This window comes from Sciurus vulgaris (assembly GCF_902686455.1).
Source record: "Sciurus vulgaris genome assembly, chromosome: 1".
Classification (NCBI taxonomy): Eukaryota; Metazoa; Chordata; class Mammalia; order Rodentia; family Sciuridae; genus Sciurus; species Sciurus vulgaris.
The window spans coordinates 20,069,545-20,094,468 of record NC_136461.1 but is presented as its reverse complement, the minus strand read 5'-3'; the positions used below and the strand labels follow the sequence as shown (position 1 = coordinate 20,094,468).

Genomic DNA, 24,924 nt, shown 5'->3' with positions numbered 1-24,924 from the left:
TTTGAACTGCTGTCTTTTGGCTTTAGGTTTGGAACTTTGGGTATCAGAACACTTGTTTATGAATTCATTAATACATCCCATAGAATAGATCAGTAATTGTTGAATAATAATATTTGAAGCAACCATCTTAAAATCATTGGAAGAGGTTTGTTTGATTTCCCTTGTACTGGGGATTGAACCCAGGGCTTCCCATGATAGGCAAATGCTCCACCATTAAGTACACAAAGTGTATTTGAGGATGTCATAGTAGTTGTTTACTAATTAGCTATTTCTTTTAAGTCCAAAAGTAACTCACACATTAATAAACAACTAGGTGCGGTGGTGGCAGGATGCCTGTAATTCTAGCTACCTGGGAGACTGAGGCAGGAAGATAGCTTGAGCCCAGGATTTTGAGGCAAGCCTGGGCAACCTAGATGCTGCTTTAAAAATAACAAGGGGCTGGGGTTGTGGCTCAGTAGTAGTGCTCTCGCCTAGCCCACATGAATCCCTGGGTTCTGTCCACAGCACCACATAAAAAATAAAATAAAGGCACTGTGTTCACCTATAACTAAAAACAACAACAATAACAAAACTTTAAAATATAAATAAAAGCCTAAACTAATGACACACTACATTTTCGATACTTCTTCAGGCTACCATTATTTGTAACTATTATTTCTATATAATTTTTTATTGTTGGAAGGATGCTGTTAATTTTTCCCAGGGAAACACCTGTAGCATTTTCTTTGGTGTGTTCTGAAAACCACTTTGGAAGGGTAGTAAGTGAACTTCTAAATTACAATTTAGTCAATGATAAATTTGTGGGCTACCTGCTTTCCATATAGAACTGTATCAAAGATATTTCATCATCTCCTGAACATCTCTACACCAGTAGTTGCATGCAAGTTTTTGTTCTAGAACACTTTTCCCTATTTAGACACTTCTATTGCAGTTGTAATTAAGATTGATATATATTTTGTTTTCATTGAAAACAATTTGATCTTTATTCTGTGCTTTCTCTCTCTCACACACACACAATTGCCTTTCCTAAGCTTACTGAGAATTATAAAAACACATGGAAGCAACTAGGTTTCTGAGTTCTTGCTTGTGGCCATTTGTAATTACTAGGTAAATAATGTGTTGAAGCTGGTACAAAACAGACATTCTGAGGTAGAAATCTTATTAGAAATTTGAAATAAACTATACATTACGGGTTATTTCCCTTTAACTTCTAAGGAGTGAAAATACAAGTTGTAGCTGCCGTATTTTAAAAGGATCTTCCTTTATTTTTGAACATGTGAAATTGCACTGTATTTTAAAATTACATTGGCCAGGCGCTGTGGCTTATGCTGGCAGTCCCAGCTACACCAGTAGCTGAGACATAAGGATTTCTTGAGGCCAGTAATTTCAGACAGCCAGGGGTTACAACATGTTGCCCATTTCAAACAACATGTACCCCATCTCAAAATAAATTTTTGTGACTTTTTTGAATCAAACCAGTTTCTGGTTTTTTTTTTTGGTTTTTTTTTTTTTTATCGTCAATATTTGCAGGTGGGAAAATGTGAAGTTTTAAGAAATACTATTTTTATTCTCAATTTTATATTTTCCCTGAATTCTATCTATGAAGGCATACGGATATGACAAGGTCTATGTCCAAAAAAGTTGATAAAACAAGTGTATTTAGAAACCATTACTAAAAACTGAAAGTAAAAAGTTGTAGAAAAACTTTACTGTTCAAATGCCCTAAATGTACATAAACTAAAAAATTAATTTAGTGTGTGTTTTGTAATCTCATGAACTGTTTGACTTAAGTTTTAAATATATTTTAATTCCATTAAAAATCATCTTTCTACTTCTGTCATTGCCATTGCCGTATTTGATATTTTAAAAGAAAATCTCATTGAATGTAGAATAATGTCAGGTCTCATCAATGGTAAAATAAATAACAAACTCTAGAACTAACATTGAAATGAGAACACTAAAACTTTTATTATCAAGTACTGGAACATTGTGTATGCATTACACAACAATTTCATCTCACTGCTAGTGAATATGACTTTTGATTGTATAGCACATGCCATTTGCAAAAATTGATGTGAAATCTTAATATTAGAAGTTTTAGGACTTGGGATGTAGCTCAGTGATAGAGTTCATGCCTTTTAGCGTGTGGAAGGCTCTAAGTTTGATCCCTAGAACCACAAAATAAAATTTTAAAGTTTTACCACATTGATCAAGGAAATAAAATTGCATTCTTGTATTTGGTAGGTTCTTATGTTTCAGATTACAAATTACTGGAAGAAATGGGAATACTGTATTGATGCAAAGTAGTCTTTAGATGCATGGTGTGATAGAATTACATAATTTATCATCAATAATACATTTTGAGCCAGAATGTATGCTTGCAGTCTTACCAAATATGTGGCCAGTAGAACCCCCAGGAGATTCTGCAATAAATCATATTCTTTCTATGTAAGTTGCTTTTTTGTGTCTTGAAACAATTAAAATCATTGGTAGTCACTGACCGATTTAAGATATCAAGCCTGATTTTTAAGTTATTTTCTTAAAAAAATATGCTTTTTCTATTCCACTAAATTGAAAAGTTGAGAAAATAATGGTAATTTTTAAGGTGGAAACAACAAGAGGTGCTTATTTTCAAAGGAAAAAATAGGAGAGGGGAAAGGAATACTTTCTAATGTTTCCCACAAGGAAGGTTGTCCTACTACTTACCATAGACTATACACTCAAGAAAAATAACATATTTCTCTCTTTCTATAAATCAGTTATTTTACTTCTAAAAAACAAAATTCAGGATTTTAATATTTAGTTTTGTATTTTCCCACTATTTAGATATGGTTTCTTACTTTTTAGAATTCATATCCTTTTACACCAATTAAAAATCCTGTATTCTCATGTTGTATTTTAATGTTGCTCAGACTTTTTGAAATAAATTAGTTTTTGTGTTTAAAATCAAAATTAAGGCATGTATTAAGTATCCTTATTTATAACCCAGAGATGGGTTTTATAACCCTTCCCCCATCTTCCTTGTAAAAAAAATATACAAATTAGAGATTACGGTTTTACTTTCATGTTCCTCGATTGGGGAAAACATGGAGTATTATCACTGTTTGTGTAGATAAGAATTGGTCACACAAAAATTCAGCAAATGAGTTGTTTAAGGCTTTATTACATTTCCCTAATGATTTGGCCCTATTTTACTTTCTTAGGGGTTGAAATTATTTATGTATGTAATGTACATTTGGATAATACTATAATCTCATACGGTGAAGACATTTCAACTTAAAACTAAGATAAAAATAAACTGGTAAAACAAAAATGTTGAATCTTTCATAGTTGTGAATCCATTTCATGGTCACATTGATTTTGCTTTTCTGAATTGAGCAAAACAGGACAGGGAAGATCTTCCCATGGGCTGTAGTTTCGCACCCTGTAATTCTACAGCACTATCTGCGTCATGTAGGAGAACTTAGCTTTTGAGGCTGTGTGTATGAGCTACACGTGAGTACATTGAGTACTTCTGACCTTTAAACTTTTATTTTCTTTTGACATTCTAGACCAGGGCAGGCAGTAATGTGTGTCATCTAATTGTTCCCTAACACGTGTTTTCTCTCCCTTTCCTGTTCTGAAATGTGACTGTAAAATGAAGTGTATTGCAGCAAAATAGAGTAATAGAATGGTGGTCCTGGCACAAGTGAAGCTTTTTGTTTTCCTATTCATATTAATTTGTCTATTTTCATTATTTTTTTCTTTTTTCAGTACTAGGAATTGAACCAGGGAACACTCTACCACTAAACAACATCCCCAGCCCTTGGTAATTTTTATTTTGAGATAGGATATTGCTGCGTTGTCCAAGCTAGCCTCGAACTTGCAGTTCTTCTGCCTCAGCCTCCTGAGGAGCTGAGATAACAGGCATGCGTCACCGTACCCAGCTATTTTCATTATTTCTTCAAGATTCTATATTCACTTCAGCTTTCTGTGGGTACAGTGGTTAGTAGAAGAAATGAAAGCAGGTGTGACTTTAAGAGCATAAACAATCACATCTGCTTGGGAGGTGAGCCATTCTTATTTCAGTTAAATAGAAATAGAGTATTTCATTTTTATAACATGTTTAGTTTTTAAATTTCTGTCTCCTGTCAGTAGGGCATAGAAAGGTGGCATTAAATTGCGGGGCTTAGAATCTATTTTTCTTTCTTTTACTTGTTTGAAAATAAGACAGGAAGAGCAGAGTCTGAAAAGATAAAGATTTTGCTTAAATAATTTACTAGGTAGTATATTTAATGGAAGCTCATTATTTCAGAATTAAATTTGATCCTAGCTTTACATGATTATTTTTCCTAAATTCAAATATTTAAGATTTCACTTTACTTATTTTCATTATTGATATCCAGAAGAATTAAATTTTCCTTTAAATTCACTTCATATAGACCGATAGTTGGTTGTGAATTTATTTAATTGATATTCCAGTTTGCCCTATTTACGGTGATTTTGTGTGTCTTTGTTAACAGTTATGTAAATGTTCCACATTAAAGCAGGTTAGATGTTATCATAACATACTGACTTGCTAGGCCAGTCTCTATCATTTTAAATGTAACTCTAATCCTTAAAAAATTTTTTTTGTTTTATTATCTGCACATGGCTGTCATTATAAAATGTTTAATTCATTAGGTACTATAGTAACCAGCAAAAGTGGTTCCACGTGTCGGCTTTTGCAAGGTATTATAAAAGTCATTGTGTACACCTCTCTTGACTTGGTGCAGCATGTCAGTTTGAAAAGCCACGTGCAAGTTTGAGATTTTTGAGATTGGAACTAATGTAGAAAGCATGGGGTAGCAAAATATTAAAAAATTATTCTCTGATGACCTCAATGATAATACTTTAAGAGTATATAAAGCTTTGAATTCCCCTCTTTTTTAAAGCAGATTGTGAAGACTGTGGAGAGAGACTTGTAACCCAGTCACATAAGTATAATAAAGAAATATTAGCCCTCATGGAAGAAGAGCAAGATTTACCAGAGCAACCAGTAAGTATTTCCTTTAACAATTTAAAATTGTAGAAAAGCTAATTCTGGACTGGGGATGTGGGTCAGTGGTGGAGTACTTGCATATTATATATGAGGCACCAAGTTCAGTCCCCAGCACCTGGGATTTAAAATCAGTTATATATTCCAAATTTAAAATGAAAATAAGAAAAAGACTCCTTCTTAGTTTCCCTCTAAGAAAACAATATTATATATTCTTAAACTTATATTTGACTAACAATGCTAAGAAATTATTTAGAAAATTTAGCATTACAATGCACATATTGTGTATTTTTCTTTAAAAAAAATCGGTGCTTACTGTTACAGTTTTAAGAAAATAAAAAAGGATGTCTGTTTACCAATCAGACATCACTGTTTCCATCAGGAAATTTTATTTTTACCTAAACATCCCTAATTGACTTATTTTTTAAAAAAAAGTAGTAGTGAGTAAAGTATAATTTGATCATTAAGTAATTTTTATAATAGGTAAGACCCTAAAAACTAGATTGAATTCTTATTTTCTTAAAAAATTTGTTTCCAAATCATATGGGTTTTTTGCTTTGTCATGACTTCTTTTGTTTTTTAACCTTTTCACATTAAAAAATGGAAGCAAGTGTGTTTTTTGGTTGTTGTTGTTTGTTTTGTTTTTCCCTTTTGTTTTCTTTTGTTTGGTGGTGCTGGGGATGGAACCAGAGGGGGCTTCACATGTGCTAAGCAAGCACTCTTCCACTGGGTACACTCCCAGCCTAGTGGTGTCATTCTTTCAAAATGAGTTTATGTTAAAAGAGTCTTTTCCTTTTATGTTCATTTTCTTTTTCTGAAGTCAGGTAAATACTAATTCGATTTGCTGTCCTGAGTGGGCTCCTTAAAGAGACAATACAGAGTAGTATCTGTTTACTCTTCTTTTTTCTTTTTCTTTTCTTTTTTTTTTTTTTTTTTTGTCACTACACTGGGAACTAAGCCCAGGGGTGTGCTAGCTCTGAGTCACATCCCCAACCCCTTATAGTTTTGAGACAGGGTTTTGCAAAAACTTGTGATCCTCCTGCCTCTGCCTCCTGAGTTGTTACTGCGATTACAGTTGTGCATGCTGCTCCTGACTTATTTACTTATCTTTATGAAAATTCAACCTAAAAAAATTTGATTTGAAAACAGATAATAGGATGTATTTTGTGTGTGTTCTAGATGTGTTCTTTATATCACAAAAGGGCAGACACCAACTTCCACCTAAATAATGAAATATTTTAATACATTTTTAATATTTTTCTTTATGTTGAGAATTACATACCGATGGTTACTCTGCATTCTTTTAGCCCTCTTGGTTGAAATAAGTAAGAAACTATGAAGACACAAGCAACTAATAAAAGGACCTTTTGAAACATTTGAAATGTGATCCCTTATCCTTGGTAGGACATCAATAATCAGGGAAACAGGATTAAAAAGCATCCTGAGCTGTGTATGTAGGATACACATCATTGATACAAATAACTTGGTACTATATGTACCAAATAAAACTATGTCATTGAATGTTTAATATAGTAGGACAAAAAATTACTCATATTTTCAAAATACTTTTGAGTGTCAACATACTGTTGAAATAGGTATTGTTAGTTACTCCTTACCTATTTAAGGTAATGAGAATGAGGATGACCTGCTGACAAGTCATCTCTTCTACTCTGCTTCATTTCCTTGTCGTTTTATTCAACTTCTGTATCAATGATATGCAGAACCTGATTCAGAGGAAGGTAAGAAATTGAAGCACTTTAAATTAAATTTGCTGCTGACTATAAATGGTTATTGCCTTTGGTCATCAATTCCTTACTGATTGGTAAGCAGGTCTAAATTTGTAAGAGTGTGTGACACCATGAAAGGGTCAGTGCCATTGAAAGAAAAGTTCAATGTTATACATAGTTTCCCTGGAAACAAGATGTACAGCATGCCCCATGGGCCATAGGGGGAAGCACCAATGTCAGTCAAGACACAGAAAAGATCCAAGGGAAGACAGAGACGTAGATGTTGGGGTTTCCACAAGAAAGCCAAGGTAGGGCAGAGTATGATTTGCTAATTTAAGTAATTCTAGCAGGCCTAGGGCTGTCCCTAATAGTCCCATACCTGGTCCTGGTTTGATTTAGGGCAGGAGACATAGGGGCTTGGTGAATGAGAGTTAAGGGAAGTGGTTCAGGGTATAGGCTCTGGATTGCAGGGGAGGAGTAAACAGCTTTGACCTTTGGTTTGACCCTGTTATTAATGGATGCCAAATAGACAAATATAGAATCTAAGAAAACACAAAACACTTGTTAACTGTTAAAAATAGACTATGAAGAGTAAATGTCACACTTGGAGGAGAAAAAGGGCTTTTCATAAGCTGTAGTAGAGATCTAAAATATGAGTGGAAAGGATGGCCCTATTTCAAATTGATGATAGAGTCCAGATTTTACTCTTATTTTTTACCTATATAAAGGGAGAAATGTTACTGGTGAACATTATTATTATTTGGATCTATATTATTTGAAGTTATTTTAATTTGATTGTTCTTTACCCTTCTTATTGAATTATCTATCCCCTTCTCTTGTTTTTCTTCTACTTTCATATTCTACCTAAAAATTTTGTTCAGGTTATCATTCACAATGAAACATTAACTTTACTTTTTCTTCATTATTATCCATCCTCAACTCCCTGCAAACAGGAATGCTTCTACTTACTTTGAAATCACTCAATCATTTTCTCCCAGTCTTCATCTGTTTTAACTACTCTGAAGCAGCTCATAATATTGTCCAAACTGGGACTCTTTTGAAGAGTGAAAGGGTACACTAACCAGACGTAGTTTGAGGATAAGAGGCATAAAACAAGACCATTCCTGAGACATTGGAAGCATTAAAAAAACTCCTTTGTGGCTACTTGAATTCAAGTTTTAAAAGGGCATATATATGCATAGAAATTCTTAGATGGTTGTATACCAAACTTAATCCTGATTATGTCAATGTATGGAGCAGAATAAATCTTTATTTATTTGGTACACATCTGTATGGTTTGGATTTTTTTCTTAAAGCATGCATTCCTTTTGTATTCAACCTTTTAAAAAAGAAATTAGTTACACTTGCTGTAGACAAAATAAGTACTACATGATTTTAGCCAAAGTGCAATCTAAACTAAAACATAGAAAAGAAGTGGAACTTGGGAAACATTCTTGAGAACATCAGAAAGAACCTTTAAAGCTGTGTTTGGGGCTTGAAGAGTAAGGAGAAGATAGAGGTGAAACAAGAAGTGAAGAGAGAATGACTGACTCAACTCCAAATTTCTTTTTGTCTTCTCTGTCAAGGGAAATAATGAATAAACTGTAAAGAGTAACATACCTGAATTTTTAAAAAATCGATTTTAGTCTCATATTTATAAGCAAGCGCCTAATGAGTCTAATCCTCCAGGCTCATGATGGAAGTTTTAATTCCATAGACCTGAAACTTGCAAACATTTGCCAAACCAGTGTTTATCTCTGAAAAGGGACTTGAAACTGAATATAAAGAAATCTTGCACTGTTTTGTTTTGATTTTCTTTTTATTTCAAAGTGGTAGCAGGGAGGAATTAGGTGTTGAAAGCTAGAGACTAGTGCTAGTTTAATTCTGATTAATGACAGCATTCTAAAACAGATTATTGAACAGAGCTTTGTGGATACTTAGAAAATGATAGGACAACCACCAGAAACTTTTAATTGATAGCTTCAAATTTTAGAATATAAATGGATCAAGTATCTGTGTGATGATAGGTGGAAAAAATAATATTTTAAAGTATCAAAGGGTAATACGATTACTTCTTCAGGGACTTTCACTATATAAATTGTGTAAAGTGTTTGTTTTCCTCTTGTGGTCCTGGGGATTGAACCCAGGGCTTTGCACATGCTAAGCAGGCACTTTACCGTACTGACGTTCCCTAGTCTGTAGATACTTCTTGGACTTGGTCCAGTGGTGTTTTTTTGTTATTATTTTAATTTTTTTTCTCTTTCATAACACTGTGGACTAAACCCAGGGATGCTCTACCACTAAGCTATATTCCCAGCACTCTTTTTTTAAAGTTTGAGACAGGGTCTCACTAAGTTGCCTCAAACTTGTGATCCTCCTGCCTCAGCCTGCTGAGGAGCTGTGACTGTCGGCTTGGGCTATGGCGCTTGGCCTAGTGCTACTCTTTATACTGCACAATTGTCAGTTGAAGAGAGTATCGCCCATCTATAGATAGGATTCTTGCATTTTTACAAGGTTGTCTCTAATAACAAAGTTACTTAAACTCAAGTGATTTTTAAAAATTAGCTAAGTGTGGGCCTTTAGTATTACTTGCTAGAAATGCCTCTTCCTTCAAAAATAGGTATAGGTATCATCCATTTTATTTTCTGTCCTTGTGATGATGTGACTAAAGGATGCCAGTTTTGTGTCCTATTTGTATAAGGGATAAAAAAGATTAAGTAGATGAAATTTTATTTCTTCATTTGTTATCAGATTTTCAGTAAGTAGAAGTATATATTAATAGAAATATTTTCACATTATATATGTGTACATGTATTTATACATACTTATATGGTTTTGTATTTCATGGATTTAGATTAAGCATTTTTTTTTTCTGATTCCTGAAATTAGACAGAGCTGAAAAAATTATTTGTAATAATCAAGTGGGACCAGCACAGTCCAGATGCGAGCTTTACTTTCTTTAGTCTACTCTGGGAATTATTTTTAGGCCACCTCTTATCTAAATTAATTTAAGAGCCTCTTCAGGTTTTTTTACATTTAGGGTTGTCCCCTTTCTATTCATTTTCCATTTATATTTTATCTGAATAATCTTTCTAAAAATCAAAGCAGATTATGTTATCTTGCTAATACTTGAAGTCTCCTTGTTACTCTCAAAATAACATTGAACTCTTTAATCTGATTTATAAGGCCCTTCACAAATAGGCTTCTGTTTACCTCATTTTACCTAATTTTACCATCCCTTCCCTCAGACTTATTACTCCCAGTTATAGTGAATTTTTAGTGCATTTTTATGTTCTCTCTTACCTTTTTACACTTGTTTTTTGTTGTATGTGAATCAGTATATTTCCTCCCACTCTCAACATAAGTTCCTGCTGAAAGACTGGCTAAATCTACAGTCTCCCTCAAGTCCGCAAGATAATTAAAATCAGAATGTTACTATTCGTATTAACTAGTAGGAATATATTTTCCACATGCAGTCAGAAAATACTGTCTTAGACAATATTTCCTTCAAGAAGTGTTTTCAGCTTTCTACCTTACTATGTCTCTATAGTCCCTGGCCACCTACCCTGAAAAATACTTTGGTACCCTTTCTCTGTGTTCCATAGCACCTTACACATCTATCAGAACCTTTAATCTCATTGCTTTATGACCTATTTTCTCATCTATCTTTTCAACTAGACTATAAATTCTTTGAGATCAAGGGCTGTATTTTGTTTATCATTATGTTTCTATCAGGAAGACTTGGTAGAGAGAACTGTGTTGAATGAATGGTAGAATGACTATGGCCAGAATTCCTTTTACAGATATTTAACATTGGAAAATCTATCACAGGGTATTCACCAGTTTGGCTAGGCCACTAGCTGTCATGAGAGTAAGTATGTAAACTAGTAAAATAGTTGTTTGTTGTTATCCAGTATAGCATATTGTACATAATTGGCATGTTATACTTTCATAGGGCTTGGTTTATACCAGCATCCACAAACACCATTACAATGGCTATAACGTCATTAGGTGATAAGAATTTTTCAGTTCCATATAATTTTATGAGACCATTGCTGTATATTCAGTCTGCATCTGTCCTATACTAAAATATTGTGATGTGGTGCGTGACTGTATTTAAATTCTTTTTTCAAGATTTTTTGGATTTTTTTGGTAAGTTGATTGGTTAAACTTATTACTCTATAACGCTAATAAATTAGAACTATGTTAAATCAGATTCCTTGAATACTCTAATTTTCTTTTTTTAAATTTGTTTTGTTTTGTTTGGAGACTATACACTATTTTGGTTAATCAACCAATCAGCTCATTAATACATTTCTTTGATAGTAAAAAGAATCTTCGGGTATACTAAAAATAAATTTATCCCTCTATTGGGAAAGTACATAATTATTTGACCTCGTGTAACTATCATCTTCAGGTAGGAAGATGATCTTTCATTTGTGAACATTGTAACAATAGTTGATATTTTGTTATTTATGAAATTATGACAGGTAAATAAACTAGATAGTTGAATTTTTCCTATCTTTAGTTTGATAGTTTCTAGTCAAAACATTGTTTTCCAACATTACTCAGGTCAAATCATTTTATCCCATCCCTTCCCAGGGAGATTATGTTATACATTTATAATAGTTGGATTTTTTTTTTTTTGGTCACAGTGTGCATGCCATATTGGAATCCTTCAAAGTGCCTAGTTGGTTTTATGGTATTTACTATCATACAAAAGTTTTGAATTTTTGTACACCTGTAATCCCAGCTACTTGGGAGGCTGAGGCAGGAGGATCACAAGTTTGAGGCAAGTCTTTGCAACTTAGTGAGACTCTGTCTTAAAATGAAAAAACAAAAGGACCGTGAATGTAGCTCAGTGGTAAAGTGAACTATAATACCCAGTATCACTCTCCCTAGCAAAAAAAAAAAACCCTCAGTGTGAAAAAGAAGTCACCTCTAAAAATTAAGGATTAATAAATAAATCTAAGCAAAACAAAATGAAACAGTTACTCTAATATATTAATTAATAGATAATTGCCCCTCTGTATCTCTGAGATTCATATCTATAGATTCAACCAACTTCATATTGGAAATATTGGAGAAAAAAATTGCATCTCTGTTGTACATGCACAAACTTTTCCTTGTCATTATTCCCTAAGCAATATAACAGTGATTTACATAGTATTTATATTATATTAAGTAAAATAAGTAATCTGGAGATGATTTAAAGTACATAGAAAATATACATAGGTTACATGCAAATACTGTACCATTTTATGTAAGGGACTTAAGAATCTCTGGATTTTGGTATCTGTTCTGGAACTAATCCCCCTAAGGATACAGGGGCCAATCGTATTTCAATAGCTAGATAATTTCAAAAACAGACCATGGCATCAATTTGTTTGTGTATTTGTTTTTGCAGGTGAAAAAAAGCCAAGATGCAGGAACCAGGAGAGCAAACTTTAAGGTATGTAAAGTTGAATTTCTTAAATTTTATTTTTGAGACAGAGTCTTAAGTTGCCCAGACTGGCCTCAAACCTGTGATCCTCCTGCCTTAGTGTCCCAAATGGCTAGGATTACAAGAGGTGTGTCACCATGCCTGGCTTGAATTTCTTTTTAATGATGTACTTTAATTTTTTTCACATGTAGATTGGTATATGGGCATTTAGGTTGACTGCCATCTTTAAGATTCTTACCAGCAGCCTTTACATTTTGAATTTATTTGGTTTAAGACTAAAATTTTTCTCTAAAGTAGGACCACTTGAGCTCAAGAGTTCAAAACCAACCCGAGCAAAATAGCAAAGAATTTTCCCTCCAAAATAGCTTTTTCCCAAAATACATGTGGTGATTTTATTTTTCTTATGCACTTATTATTTATTCAACATACTGAACTTGTGTCATACACACACACACACACACACACACACGAAGCACTATCTAGGGGAGGCTTGATGGTAAAAATAAAATATGCCATATTCTTCAGATAAATGTACAGTATACAGAAGTGGAAGCATGAGCCAAGTGCGCACCTGTAATCCCAGTGGCTCAGGAAGCTGAGGCAGGAGGATCTCAAGTTCAAAGCTAGCCTCAGCAAAAGCAAGGTACTAAGCAACTCAGTAAAAGCCTGTCTCTAAATAAAATACAAAATAGGGCTGGGGGTGTGACTCAGTGATCAAATGCCCCTGAGTTCAATCCCCGGTATCCCCAAAATAAATTAATAAATAAATAGATTTTAAAAAGAAAAGAGGAAGCTTGAGCCAAATAAGGGAAATCCAAGAAGTTTGGCTTTATCAAATGGGTATGAGATGCCTTAGTCAATAACTTTACCCCCTCTATAGAAACAACTTTGTTTGCTCCTCATGATCTGATTTCTATGACACTGTGGTTTTCATTTTTCCACAGTTCTTATCTTCTATCATTTGTCCACCAACTATGAAAGCCAGTAACTGCATCACTTCTAACACATTAATCTTAATAATCCTGTTCTTTTACCATACACTAGGATTCCAGCTCACTTACGCCAGAACCACCATGCTAGCCATATGATGTCTCACACTTCCAATCATGATCTGTCACATTTTCACTCTTAAACACTATACCCCTTTCCTCAAAAAGAACTTCACCTTCTTCCTTGTGCTACTTAAATTATAAGATGTACTACTGTAATCAGTGCCTTCCAAATATTCTTAACTCTCTTCTCTTTTTTCCTGTATCATTCTTGCCTTGCAAATTCACAACTTTGCTTAACCAAACTATTTACCTCTTCTACGTATATTCTCAATTACTTTAACATTGTAAGAGAAAAACTGTGCTGACTGGTCTTAGTTTCCAGTCATGATTACATCTGAGGCATGTACACAGCATTCCTGCTGTGTATGATTTCCCAGTCTCTAAAATTATCTTAATTCCTTCCCTTCCCTTCTGTTCTTTTCCTTTTCCCTTCCCTCCCCGCTGCTGTCATTCACTCAGCTGTGGATTTTGCTCCCTAATTCAAAGAGAAATTGGGACAATTAGATAAGAATACCTCGCTTGTCTAACACAATACCTCCTTCTCTAGATACTCTGTGCTTTTTCCCTGTGGGATTAATTCTTTTTTTGTTTTTTCTGATTGAACCCAGAGGTGCTCTATGACACTGGGAGTTATGTCCCTAGCCCTTTTTATTTATTTTTTGAGACAGCACTTGGCTAAGTTGTCCAGGCTGGCCTTGAGCTTGTGATCCTCCTGCCTCAGCTCCTGAGTTGCTGGGATTACAGGCAAGTGCCACCATACCCAACTTTAATTCTGCTTTTATCCAAGTTTAACATCTCTTTGTACTTGAGAACTTCCCACTGTTGTCTTTTTCTGTAATGATCTCTTACTGTTCCTTCATTTTTTAAAATTATGATTATGCGTAATATAAAATTTACCATTTAAACCATTTTAAGTGTATAATTCAGTGACGTTTAAGTGCATTCACTATTGTGCAACCATCAACACCATCCATCTCTAAACTTTTTTCATCTTACAGTTAATTTACTGTTTTTGCACTATTTTTCTCTTTAACCTATAGATTCTCAGTTGACTATATAGGGGATTTTGCTGTAACATAAGATTATAGGATCAAAGAATCTTAGGAACTGGCTCAGTGTGTATTAGGCTATATAGATAGCAGTTCTAAGATACAGGATCTGGAAATAGTCTTCAATTTAGAAACAGTATTTAACCATGGAGTGAGCCCTAGACTTATCCAGGTACACATAGAAGATAAGCCAGAAATGTGAAATTCTGGTCCAGTTTTATGCCTTTCCCCCGAGAATTCTATTTAATTAAGTATGAGATGGGGCTCAAGTCATTTTTTTACCAGTTCAGATAATTATAATGATTCAGCAGTTTGGGGAAACACTGATAAAACTACTTCATATGACTTCTTCCCCTTTCCCTTCAATTCTCATAGTCACATCTTGGTTAGTACATTAAATGCTATTTCAAAAAGGTAAGCATTTGAGTAAAGATAAAAATAAACTTCATCAAAGAATTTAGCTCTAAAAATAAATGCATCTAAGAAAAAATTAACTGGACATTCAAAATATACCAGAAAAAAAAAACCTTCTTTAATACTTCAATATTAGAGGTGAGTTTAAAAAATTACAGAAGAATTTTAATATTCTTATGTAGAAACTACCGAAACCTCTGATTAGTCAATGTTATCTTTCCAGCTATATGGAGTCTATGGTACTTTGTCCTTCACCTCTCATTAAAGAATGGGAGAGCAAAGCAGGTTTCTTTCTAGAAAGCATGAATATGGGAAGGGGGCATGTGGGCCGGAAAGAAGTAGTAATATAATAATAGTTCCAGTTATATTGTGCTTAACTGTGTTCTAGCTTTGCTCTAAGTACTTTAAGATATTAAGTCGTTATCCTCATAACAACCCTATGAATAGGGTCTATTTTTATCCTCATTGACAGTTCAAAAAAGTAGGACAAAGAAGTTCTGTGACCTGTCCAAGGTCATAGAGCTGGTTATTAGAAAAATGGAAAATACACTTGATTCTCACTGTAGAATCTTTATTCTTAATCAGTATGCTATACTAGTAGGGTATTACTAGAGAGTGCAATGTGAAGTAGGAGGAAAAGGGAAGCATTGTGAGGGACTCATGTTGGAATGATTTACATTCCAGAATTTCAGTGGACTCTCCCCAACATTACAGTAGCTAACAATGACATGTCCTCCCAATTCACATGGTTTACCTTTTATATTTTCTCTTAATTTGGGGCTAGAGTTGTGGCTCAGTGGTAGAACACTTGCCTAGCACATGTGAGGCATCACATAAATAAATAAGTAAAATAAAGTTATCGTGTCTATCTACAACTTAAAAAATGTATTTAAAAGAATTCTCTTAATTTTTCTACATGTTAAAAAAAAAGTTGAGAACATGTAGCTCAGTGGTTGAGCACTTGCCTAGCATGTGTGAGAACCAGGCACTGCAAAAAAGAAAAACAAAGTTGCCTGGTCCTAGGTTTAACAACAAATATGTGTGTGTGTGTGTGTGTGTGTACGTATATATGCATAAAATGTATATACACACATATATACACACATATATATACATATGTATATGTGTGTGTATGTGTGTATGTGTATTTTCCCCCCAAAGGTGTCTAGGGTCATGAGAAAGAACTGTAGGATGCTGAGGGTACCAGCCCTGCCCCTAGCTCTTTTCATGTAGTTGCTATAAACCACAAATAAGAATATCTTGAAGATTTACCTTGCCTCTTGCTTGTATGGCCTAGGAGGAAATAGTTTAATCTCATCACTTTTAGCAATGGAACAGATCAATCAGGAGCTAATGTATTCATTTTGGTTCTCCCAGTCAAGTAAGCAGTCCGGATGTCAGTGACCAGAAACCTGAAACATCGAGCCTTGCTTCAAACCTTACCATGTCAGAGGAAAGTAAGTACTATGCATGATGGAAGTGGCATTCCTATAACCAAGTAATGCTCTTCTTGTATAATTGGGTTTTACTAATTGTCTGGATTGTTCCAGAATATCCAGAAGGTTCTCCTAGTCTTTGTGTGTGCATACTTGTGTTTTCCTATAAGCTTTATTAACATACCAGCTAGAAAAAAAAATCACATGGAATCTTCCTATCCAAGCAGTCACACTCAGTGATTTCATTTTTGTTTTGAGGTTGAATGTTCTAAAGGTAATAGTGCCTTTCTCAAAATCAGAAAAGTTTGTGGGCCTACCCCTGATGGCTCCTCTAGAGGACTTGGTATTTTTCTGCCTTTATAATAAAACCAAGTGATCCTACCTACCAGTCTTAATCAAGAAAAAAAGTCCCCTGGGCCCCGAGGAAGATCCAGCCTAATGAGATAAACCCTCCATGTACCAACTTTCACTCTTCTGTAGAATGGTTATATTTATGTATTCGACAAAAGAAAATTATATAGTGTTTTGTTTTTTCTTTTTTATCAAACCCAGGGCCACATCTCCAGCCCTTTTTTTATATTTTATTTAGAGACAGGGTCTCACTGAGTTGCTTAGGGCCTCACTTAATTGCTGAGGCTGGCTTTGAACTCAACAATCCTCCTACCTCAGCTTACAGGCGTGTGCCACTTTACCCGGCTAGTGTTCTGTTTTTTTTTCTTATAGAGACATAGCTTTGTCTAGCAAACTTGCTTACTCCGCTAAATTTTTCTCCCCAGGATGAGTAGTCCTTCCTAAAGTTAAATAGCTATGCTCTTCCATATTTTATCACATACTTTAAAAAGAATAAATTTGTGTAAGACAGTTTTTAAAAAGGCACTTATTTTGGAAATATTTCTTAGGACAGTTAATCTTATATACTTTGTTTTTTTTTTAAGGCATAACTTTAAAAATTTTTTTTTTTTTTGGCGTGGTACTAGGGATTGAACTCATGGCCTTGTGCTTGCAAGGCAAGCACTCTACCAGCTGAGCTATCTCCCCAGCCCTAAAATTTTTTTTTTTTTATTGTGAGTTATATATGTTATTTCCTCAGAGGTGATTTTATTTCAGTGGTTCTTAAACTGTTAGCGTAAGACGTAAGAATCATCTGAAAGCCTTGTTCATAATATAGAATTCTAGGCTCACTTTCAGGGATTATTATTCAGTAGGGTCTAATATGGATGGGAAATCTTCATTTTCAAGAAGTTACTATGTGAGTCTATATATATAATTGTTCTAATCAGTGAAATGTTTCCTCTGATTTCTTGAGTGTCTTGATTCCCAGAAAAAGACCTAGTCTCTAAAATCTCATACCAGAGCCAGAAAGTAAATTGAGTCTTTTTGCTCCTTCCAAATAATTTCTCTGCATTTTTCCTTCAAAACTCTTGGTCCTTTGAAGTCTTTATCTATACCTTCCTTCCCATTTCTTTACCTTAGAACTTCCAGTCATTTTATTCTTTAAAGACTAGATCCTCTGGCCGGGCATGGTGGTGCACTCCTGTAATCTCAGTGGCCCTGTAGGCTGAGGCAGGAGGATCTCAAGTTCAAAGCCAGCCTTAGCAAAGCAAGACCCTAAGCAGCTCAGTGAGACAATGTCTCTAAATAAAATATTAAAAACAGTGGGGCTGTGGCTCAGTGCTTAAGCACCCCTGGGTTCAGTCCCTGGTTAAAAAACAAAACTAGATCCTCTCTGTTTTTTTCCCCATCCTAACCTTTATTGTGCTCTGATTTTAATATTCATATTGATGACTTAGCCATTACCCATCATCTCTCTCATTTTAATTTTTCTATTTACTGAGCAAAGATTCTCTGTTCCTTTATTTTAATGATTCCCTTACAAATACTTTCAATAACTTTTAATAATAAACCCTTTTCCTACCTTTATATTCTCTTTGTTATACTCCAGTCCTAATTTAACCCAACTCTCCACCTTCCCCATAAATGTACACAAATAACATTATTGGATAGAATTATGTACCTAAGTGACTAGTTATACTAGTCATAGCACAAGACCTCAGGTGGGCACCCAGTGTGCTTTGAAATCCTACATTTCCTTGATAAATTCTGCTTTTTAATATTTTACACTACTTCCCCTCTCAAAGAACCAATACTCACTTTTCCTTGCTCTTTTTTTTTCATTTTTTTAAATTTGTTCTAATTGGTTATATGTGACAGTAGAATGCAGTTTGACACATTGTCCCAATGGAGCGAACTTCTCATTCCTCTGGCTGTACATGGTGCTTAGTCACACTAGTAGTGTAAATACATGTATGTAGGGTAATAGTGTCTGTCTCAATCTACTGTCCTTCCCATCCCCACTATCCCACCCCTCTCCTGACTCCCCTCTGCACAGCCCAAAGTTCCTTCATTCTTCCCTACCCTGCCCCCACATCCCCACTATGGATCAGCATCTGCTTATCAGAGAAAACATTTGGCCTTTGGTTTTTTGGGATTGGCTTATTTCGCTTAGCATAATGTTCTCCAGTTCCACACTTTTCCTTACTCTTGACTGGTGTGCCTTCTTCAGTAAAAGTATTGAACAGGAAACTCCCTTATCATCTCACCACCACCACATCTTCAGATCTCCCTATTTTCTTACTTCCTTCTTGTTGGAAGGGAAGAAGTATTCTCACTCCTGTCATAGTCTATCCTCTCACTTTTCAGAAGGACTTCAGTACTGTTGTTATCCTCCCATTGCTCCTGCATCATCACATTCTTTTCTTCTTCATCCTTCCTGAGAGTAGAGATATGCTCTGGTATCTACCATCTTCACACATCAACAAGTGCCCCCTTAGGCTCCACATCTTATTTGTAGACTTTCTCTCTGTTTTGTGGCATATCAGAACCTCTGAAAAGAGTTGCCCTTACTTCCTCATCTCTCATTCACTCTTTAGCCTACTCAAATTTAGTTTCATGTTCCCACTGCTCCTGTCAGGGTCATCTGTTACTTTCTTATTGCCAATTGTGGTAGAAATTTCTCTCTCATGTTTTGCCTCCCACCATGTTTTCTCCTACCTTTCTCCTTTGATGGCCCTTTCTTCCTGTGCTGATGGGCCTCAGGGCTTAGTTCTAAAGCTGCAATCATTTCTCTTTCAGAATCCTCCCATTCATTACATTACTTTTAACATCTAACATATTATTAATGAATCTCAAATTTATTTCCAGTCTGACATCTCCCCTGATTTCATTTGAATATACAGCTACCTTTTTGAGATCTCTACTTAGAAGGCTGAAAGGAAATTCATACTTAAAATGCCTAAGAAAGAGCTTTAGATTCCTCAAGCTCCCATCAAATCTGTTCATCTCCCAGACTAGTTCATCATAGGAAGAGAGATCACTGTCTCACTACTCTCAAACTAAAAACCTAGAAACCATCCTGCATTTCCATGTTTTCCTTATGTCCTACATCGAAACCCACCAGAACATCGTTGTTGTGCCCTTCAGAGTGTATTTCAAAGCCTTGGCCTCATCCTCACTATTGCTATTCTAGTCTAAGCCAACATATTACTTCCCTTATCCTTCTATTTATAATGATAGATTATGCCTTGACTCATTATAATCCTTTCATGATTCCCAAGTATTGCCAAGATCAAGCTTTGTTCATTCTTTAGGAGTGTTAAAATTGGCCTAAGTTTCCCATAATGTTTTGTTGATATCCTCTATAATTAAATTAAATTTGAGGAGGATAAAGGTTTGAGTTTTGTCAAGTACCCATCATCAGAGTGGGAATCATCATGTAGAATTCAAATGATCTGGGCTGGGGATATGGCTCAGTTGGTAAAGTGCCTGCCTCACAATCACAAGGCTCTGGGTTCTACCCCCAGCACCGCAAAAAAAAGAATTCAAATGATCTTACCTTTCATTATATATGATGGATATTAAAAATCTCCCCTTCATTTTTGACATGATTATAGATGAATATGACCTTCAGGTGTCCAATAATTATTTTTAAAGACCTCAAACAATGGCATTGGATGGTATCTTCTGTAATAAGCTCACAGGTATTGATTGCCTTACTCTTTTTTTAAAATATTTTTAATTGTGGATCAATGTAATATCTTTATTTTATTTATTTTTATGTGATGCTCAGGCTTGAACTCAGTGCTTCACACATAGTAGACAAGTGCTCTACCACTGAGCTACAGCCCCAGCCCTTGATTGCCTTACTCTTGGGCAAGAATTGGCCTCTTGCCTGCTCTTGACCAGGGTCAGATACTCTTTCATTGAATCTAACTAGACACAGTTAGTTGGTTCTCTTCTGTCCCTGTTCATAATAGAGTAAACTTGTTTTTATAGATGTTAAAGGAAGTTCTTGAATAGTTCAGGAGTATGATGAAAGCATTTTGTGATGTTAATTGTCTACAATATGAACTGAAATAGTGCCTAAAGAATGGCATTTATCTACCTATCAAACTCGAATGAAATATTTACATTTATCTCAGATGTAATCATGAGACCACAGCTTCACAGCAGCTATTTCCATGTAAAGTCAAGGGGGTCAAGAGGACACCACCTGGTACAGTCACTTTACTTGACAGTTTATCACAGCATGACATCAGTTTCTTCTTTGCCAAATGTAAACAAAGCCTTTACTACTCATCAGAAAAAGCAGTACTGTACTTGCATCTATTCTGCCATTGATTATACACAGAAGTAACAACAGTTTTCTAAAAAGATTGGGTACTTGCCAAAATATTTGCAGATCATTCTGATGATCTTTCACTAAGGATAGAATAAGCAACCAGAGAATGAATAAGCTGAAGAAGTATATTGTTATGTTGTATATTGTTATATTGCTAAAAAAACAATTTTGTTTTTTAAGTTTTCCAGTGAGCACAGCTCAGAGCTTAGGGAATTACTTTATCTATGGTTTAGATCATTGATGGGTGAAGGTGTAGATAGTTGGTACCAGCCTTTGACTCTTTTCCATATCCCTGACCCCCCACATTCTCAATTCTTTTATTGTCTCTGAAAATTACAAACAGGTCTATAAATACAAAAGGGCATTTTCTGCTACAGTCTTTCAAACTGTCTGGTATCCAAACTGTATTCTGTTAATTTAGTTTGAAAGACTATACGGTGAAATTGCAGTGAAATGTGCAATTTTTCCATTTCATTTTTGAAATGTTCTAACTTTTTTACCTGGTGATATTATCTTTTTTTCAGTTATGACATGCACCGATTACATCCCTCGCTCATCCAATGATTATACCTCACAAATGTATTCTGCAAAGTAAGTTAAATAATTATTTCTGAAATATATGTATACCTTTTCTATAGGTTCATTGCAAAACTTAATTTGATATGTAACTTATTTTCACTTCTCTTACTCTTTCTGTCTTTATTCCAATTTTTATTTTCTCTAAATATAATCTGTGTAGAATCCTTTTTTTTTTTTTTTTTTTTTTTTTTTGTGGTAGTGGGGATTGAGTGCTTAGGGGCACTCTACCACTGAGCTACATCCCTGGCCCTTTTTACTTTTTAAGATAGGGTCCCTATAAGTTGCCCAGGCTGGCCTTGAAGTTGTGATCCTCCTGCCTGAACCCTGAGTAGCACATACCACTGTACCTGGCTATGTAATTTTTTTTAACCAGGAATTGAACCCAGAGGCACTTAACCACTGAGCCACATTCCCACCCTTTTTTATATGTTAATGAGAGACAGGGTCTCACTGAGTTGCTTAGGGCCTTAGTAAGTTGCTGAGGCTGACTTCGAACTTGCAATTCTCCTGCCTCAGCCTCCCAAGCCACTGGGATTACAGTCATGCACCACCACGCCTGGCTGTAACATCCTTTTAAAAAGTAGATAGTTGCCTGGAATAGATTACTGTTACACAGGACTCACTGTAAATGAGTAGGCACTGAAAGTGGAAAATAGTGTTAGTGATCAAAGCATATTACTGATTGACCTCTGATCATTCTCTTTCCTCTACCTTGACCTACATATCAGATAAACACCTCAAGATGACCCCAGATTAGGACTTCTCAGCCTAAATTGTGTTCATTTCCTTGTTTGAGGAATGTCCTCAGAGTACAATTGAGCTTAAAGTTGGACAGTTTTGGTGGGTCGAAGTAACTAAGAGGTAAGGTTTAGGGCCTTCAAAGGTAAGGTCAGCATTTAAAACCAACCAGGTTAGGCATCTCAAAATGGGTAGGTGCAGAACAGTGTATATACCAAGTCACCAATTGTGCGTTAATGAAGAGTGGACCTGTACATGCATTATCAAGCCAGGATATATTCTTATGCATTACAAATGTAGGACACATAAAGAAATTGGTAATAGGTAAGAGATGCCTAATGAAGCTGTTTTAAAAAGAAATTGGCGTTTTTTTTCTAGTTGTGCCCATTTTTACCTATTGAATTTTGTATTAGTTAAAAAGTAAACTAAAAAGTCAACTCAATGAGTTTTTCGATTCTAATCTGATATTAACACTAATGACCTTGCCCGGTCATTTTCATGGGTTTTCTTCTGTGAAATAATTAAATCTATTCTGTGGGATCATTATGAAGAAATTAGATAATAAATGTGAAAACACATTTGAGTTTTGAGCTCTGCAGACAGATGAAAAAGGATACTATGATCTTTCTCATATCTGAAAATGAATCCATCCAAGGTCACTAATTTTTCAGATTTTTCCTATATGACTTGAATAGCAACTGTTACCAGAACTGTTTCCTGAGCTGAGATCTGGCTATGAATACAGTCTCTTGGAGTTCACTGAGTCATAAATATGTTGTATATGCCCAATTCATTCATAAAGTATTTGCATACCTGCTCCCTTCAAGACATTTAAACTGTACCTTTTGTCTTAATTCAGACCTTACTATGTATCAAAACCATTGCATTGTGATCTTTTTTTAACTAGACCTCCATTGCAGCTTCACCCCCTTCTAATTCAATTTTAAAAAGCAATGCCAACTAACCTTTATTAGAGAATAGCTGTGACCTTATCATTCTTTGCTGAGCAATTCAGTGCCTCCCAATTGTTTCAGATGTATCTGAACTCTTTTCACCTGGCATTCAGGGGCTTTGCTTTATCTTTCTTTTGCTCATTACTTCCCTTCTCAATATATTTCCCTTAATAATAAAATTTTTGTTCCTTGGAGACTGAAACCCTTGCTTTCCTTCCTCTGTACCTGTTCCAGGACTTTTTGCTTTCTAGAACACGCCCCCCCCCTTTTTTTTTTTCTTTTAGAAACATCCTTAGAAAACTTTCTTTTAGAACAATACCCTTTTCTCTCCTATTTGTGTACGCACTGTCTGCTCAGCTCACATATCATTTCTTTGTAGCCTTATTGTCCTCTTCCTCCAAAGTTGAAAAAAACTTTTCCTCTGCTAAAACGTGTATATTCTCTGCCCTTTTTTTATATAACATAAAGAATACAAATAGCATTTTTTTCTTGCATTTTAAGTACTTCATAATATGACAGATAGAGTAACTGATACTTAAACATTAATAGAATGGATGAAATGATCAGGTCAGCTACCCATTGTATGAAGTTCCAGGGACTTCACTGCTGAATTCATATCCTTAACAATTCTTGATGTGGTTGCCATCAACTGGTGATGATTTTGTTCTTACTTAAATATCAGTGGGGAGATAAAGTCCTATCTGGAACATCCCAGATTTTACTAGTTAACATGGCTCTTGTTTTGTACGATTGATAGGAGAATTTTGGAGCTCACCCCTACCCTCTATTTTCTGATATGGTTGCTTGCCTTAATCAGCCACATCCTCTTTTCCAAGTCCCACTTTCCCTCTTAGAACATTAGTTTGGCCTAAGGAGCTAGGTGGAGAATGAGATCCAATTGCCAGTCCTTTTCTACCCAGGTTTCTGTTATTTCAGGATTTTATTATGTATGTAGACATAAATAAGAGCATAAACATTTTTAATCCTTGTGCCTCACATAGGGCCTTGTATGTAGTACATCATGGATGTTGTAGGGTAATAATTGGCACTTGGAAGGATATTTGAAAGTATTAAGTTTTCCATAATATTTTTCCTTAGGTGGATGTAGTAGAACCTGAAAAAGAAAAAAAAAAAACATTCAGCTTTCTGACCATAAGAGCCATTTTATGTGGAAGATAAGCTACCTTATTCCTGATTCTTTGATTTTAGTATTATTAGGTATTTTACCTATTTTTTATTACTAAAATGAGTCAAACATAAAAGTTTTTGTTTTCTTGAATTTTTCCAGACCTTATGCACATATCCTGTCAGTTCCTGTTTCGGAAACTGCTTACCCTGGGCAGACTCAGTACCAGACACTACAGCAGTCTCAACCCTATGCTGTCTACCCTCAGGCAACACAAACATATGGACTACCTCCTTTTGGTAAGGCATTCTATTGTAAGCAGTTTCTAAGAATGTTGATTTTATACTCCAGCAACTTACAAAAGCAAGCATGGCTAATCAGGAAGGTGGAAGATGTGTCATCTTTTACAGAGTACTTACTCAGAAGTTGAGTATACAACATGTTTAATGCATATAATATAAAATCTTTGTTTTTCAGTACTCATTTATTAACCCACCAAAATTTAGCTACTTCCAAAGTTTTGAGTCTGAAGCTTAAAATCTTCAAGTTTTTGAAAAACTCTTTGAGGAATTACTATTGATTTAACTTACTTTATCTATAGCATAGTTAGGTAAGCATATTTTGAGATGGCCAGTTTTCTGCTAAAACCAGGTAGTCTTAATATCCAAATAACATCTGCCTCATAACTTACTCTATGGTTTGTGGGTTTTGG

General features: G+C 35.0%; 1 protein-coding gene across 1 annotated transcript in view; it reads left to right on the top strand.

Annotated features, from left to right (window-relative positions):
- Positions 1-24,924, top strand: part of EYA3 (EYA transcriptional coactivator and phosphatase 3) — a 98,161-nt gene that overhangs the window by 22,452 nt on the left and 50,785 nt on the right. The window contains 6 exon segments of the mRNA XM_079114653.1: positions 4,917-5,017; positions 12,152-12,154; positions 12,156-12,196; positions 16,080-16,159; positions 21,341-21,407; positions 24,375-24,511. Of these exon segments, the coding sequence (XP_078970779.1) occupies positions 4,917-5,017; positions 12,152-12,154; positions 12,156-12,196; positions 16,080-16,159; positions 21,341-21,407; positions 24,375-24,511 (429 nt within the window).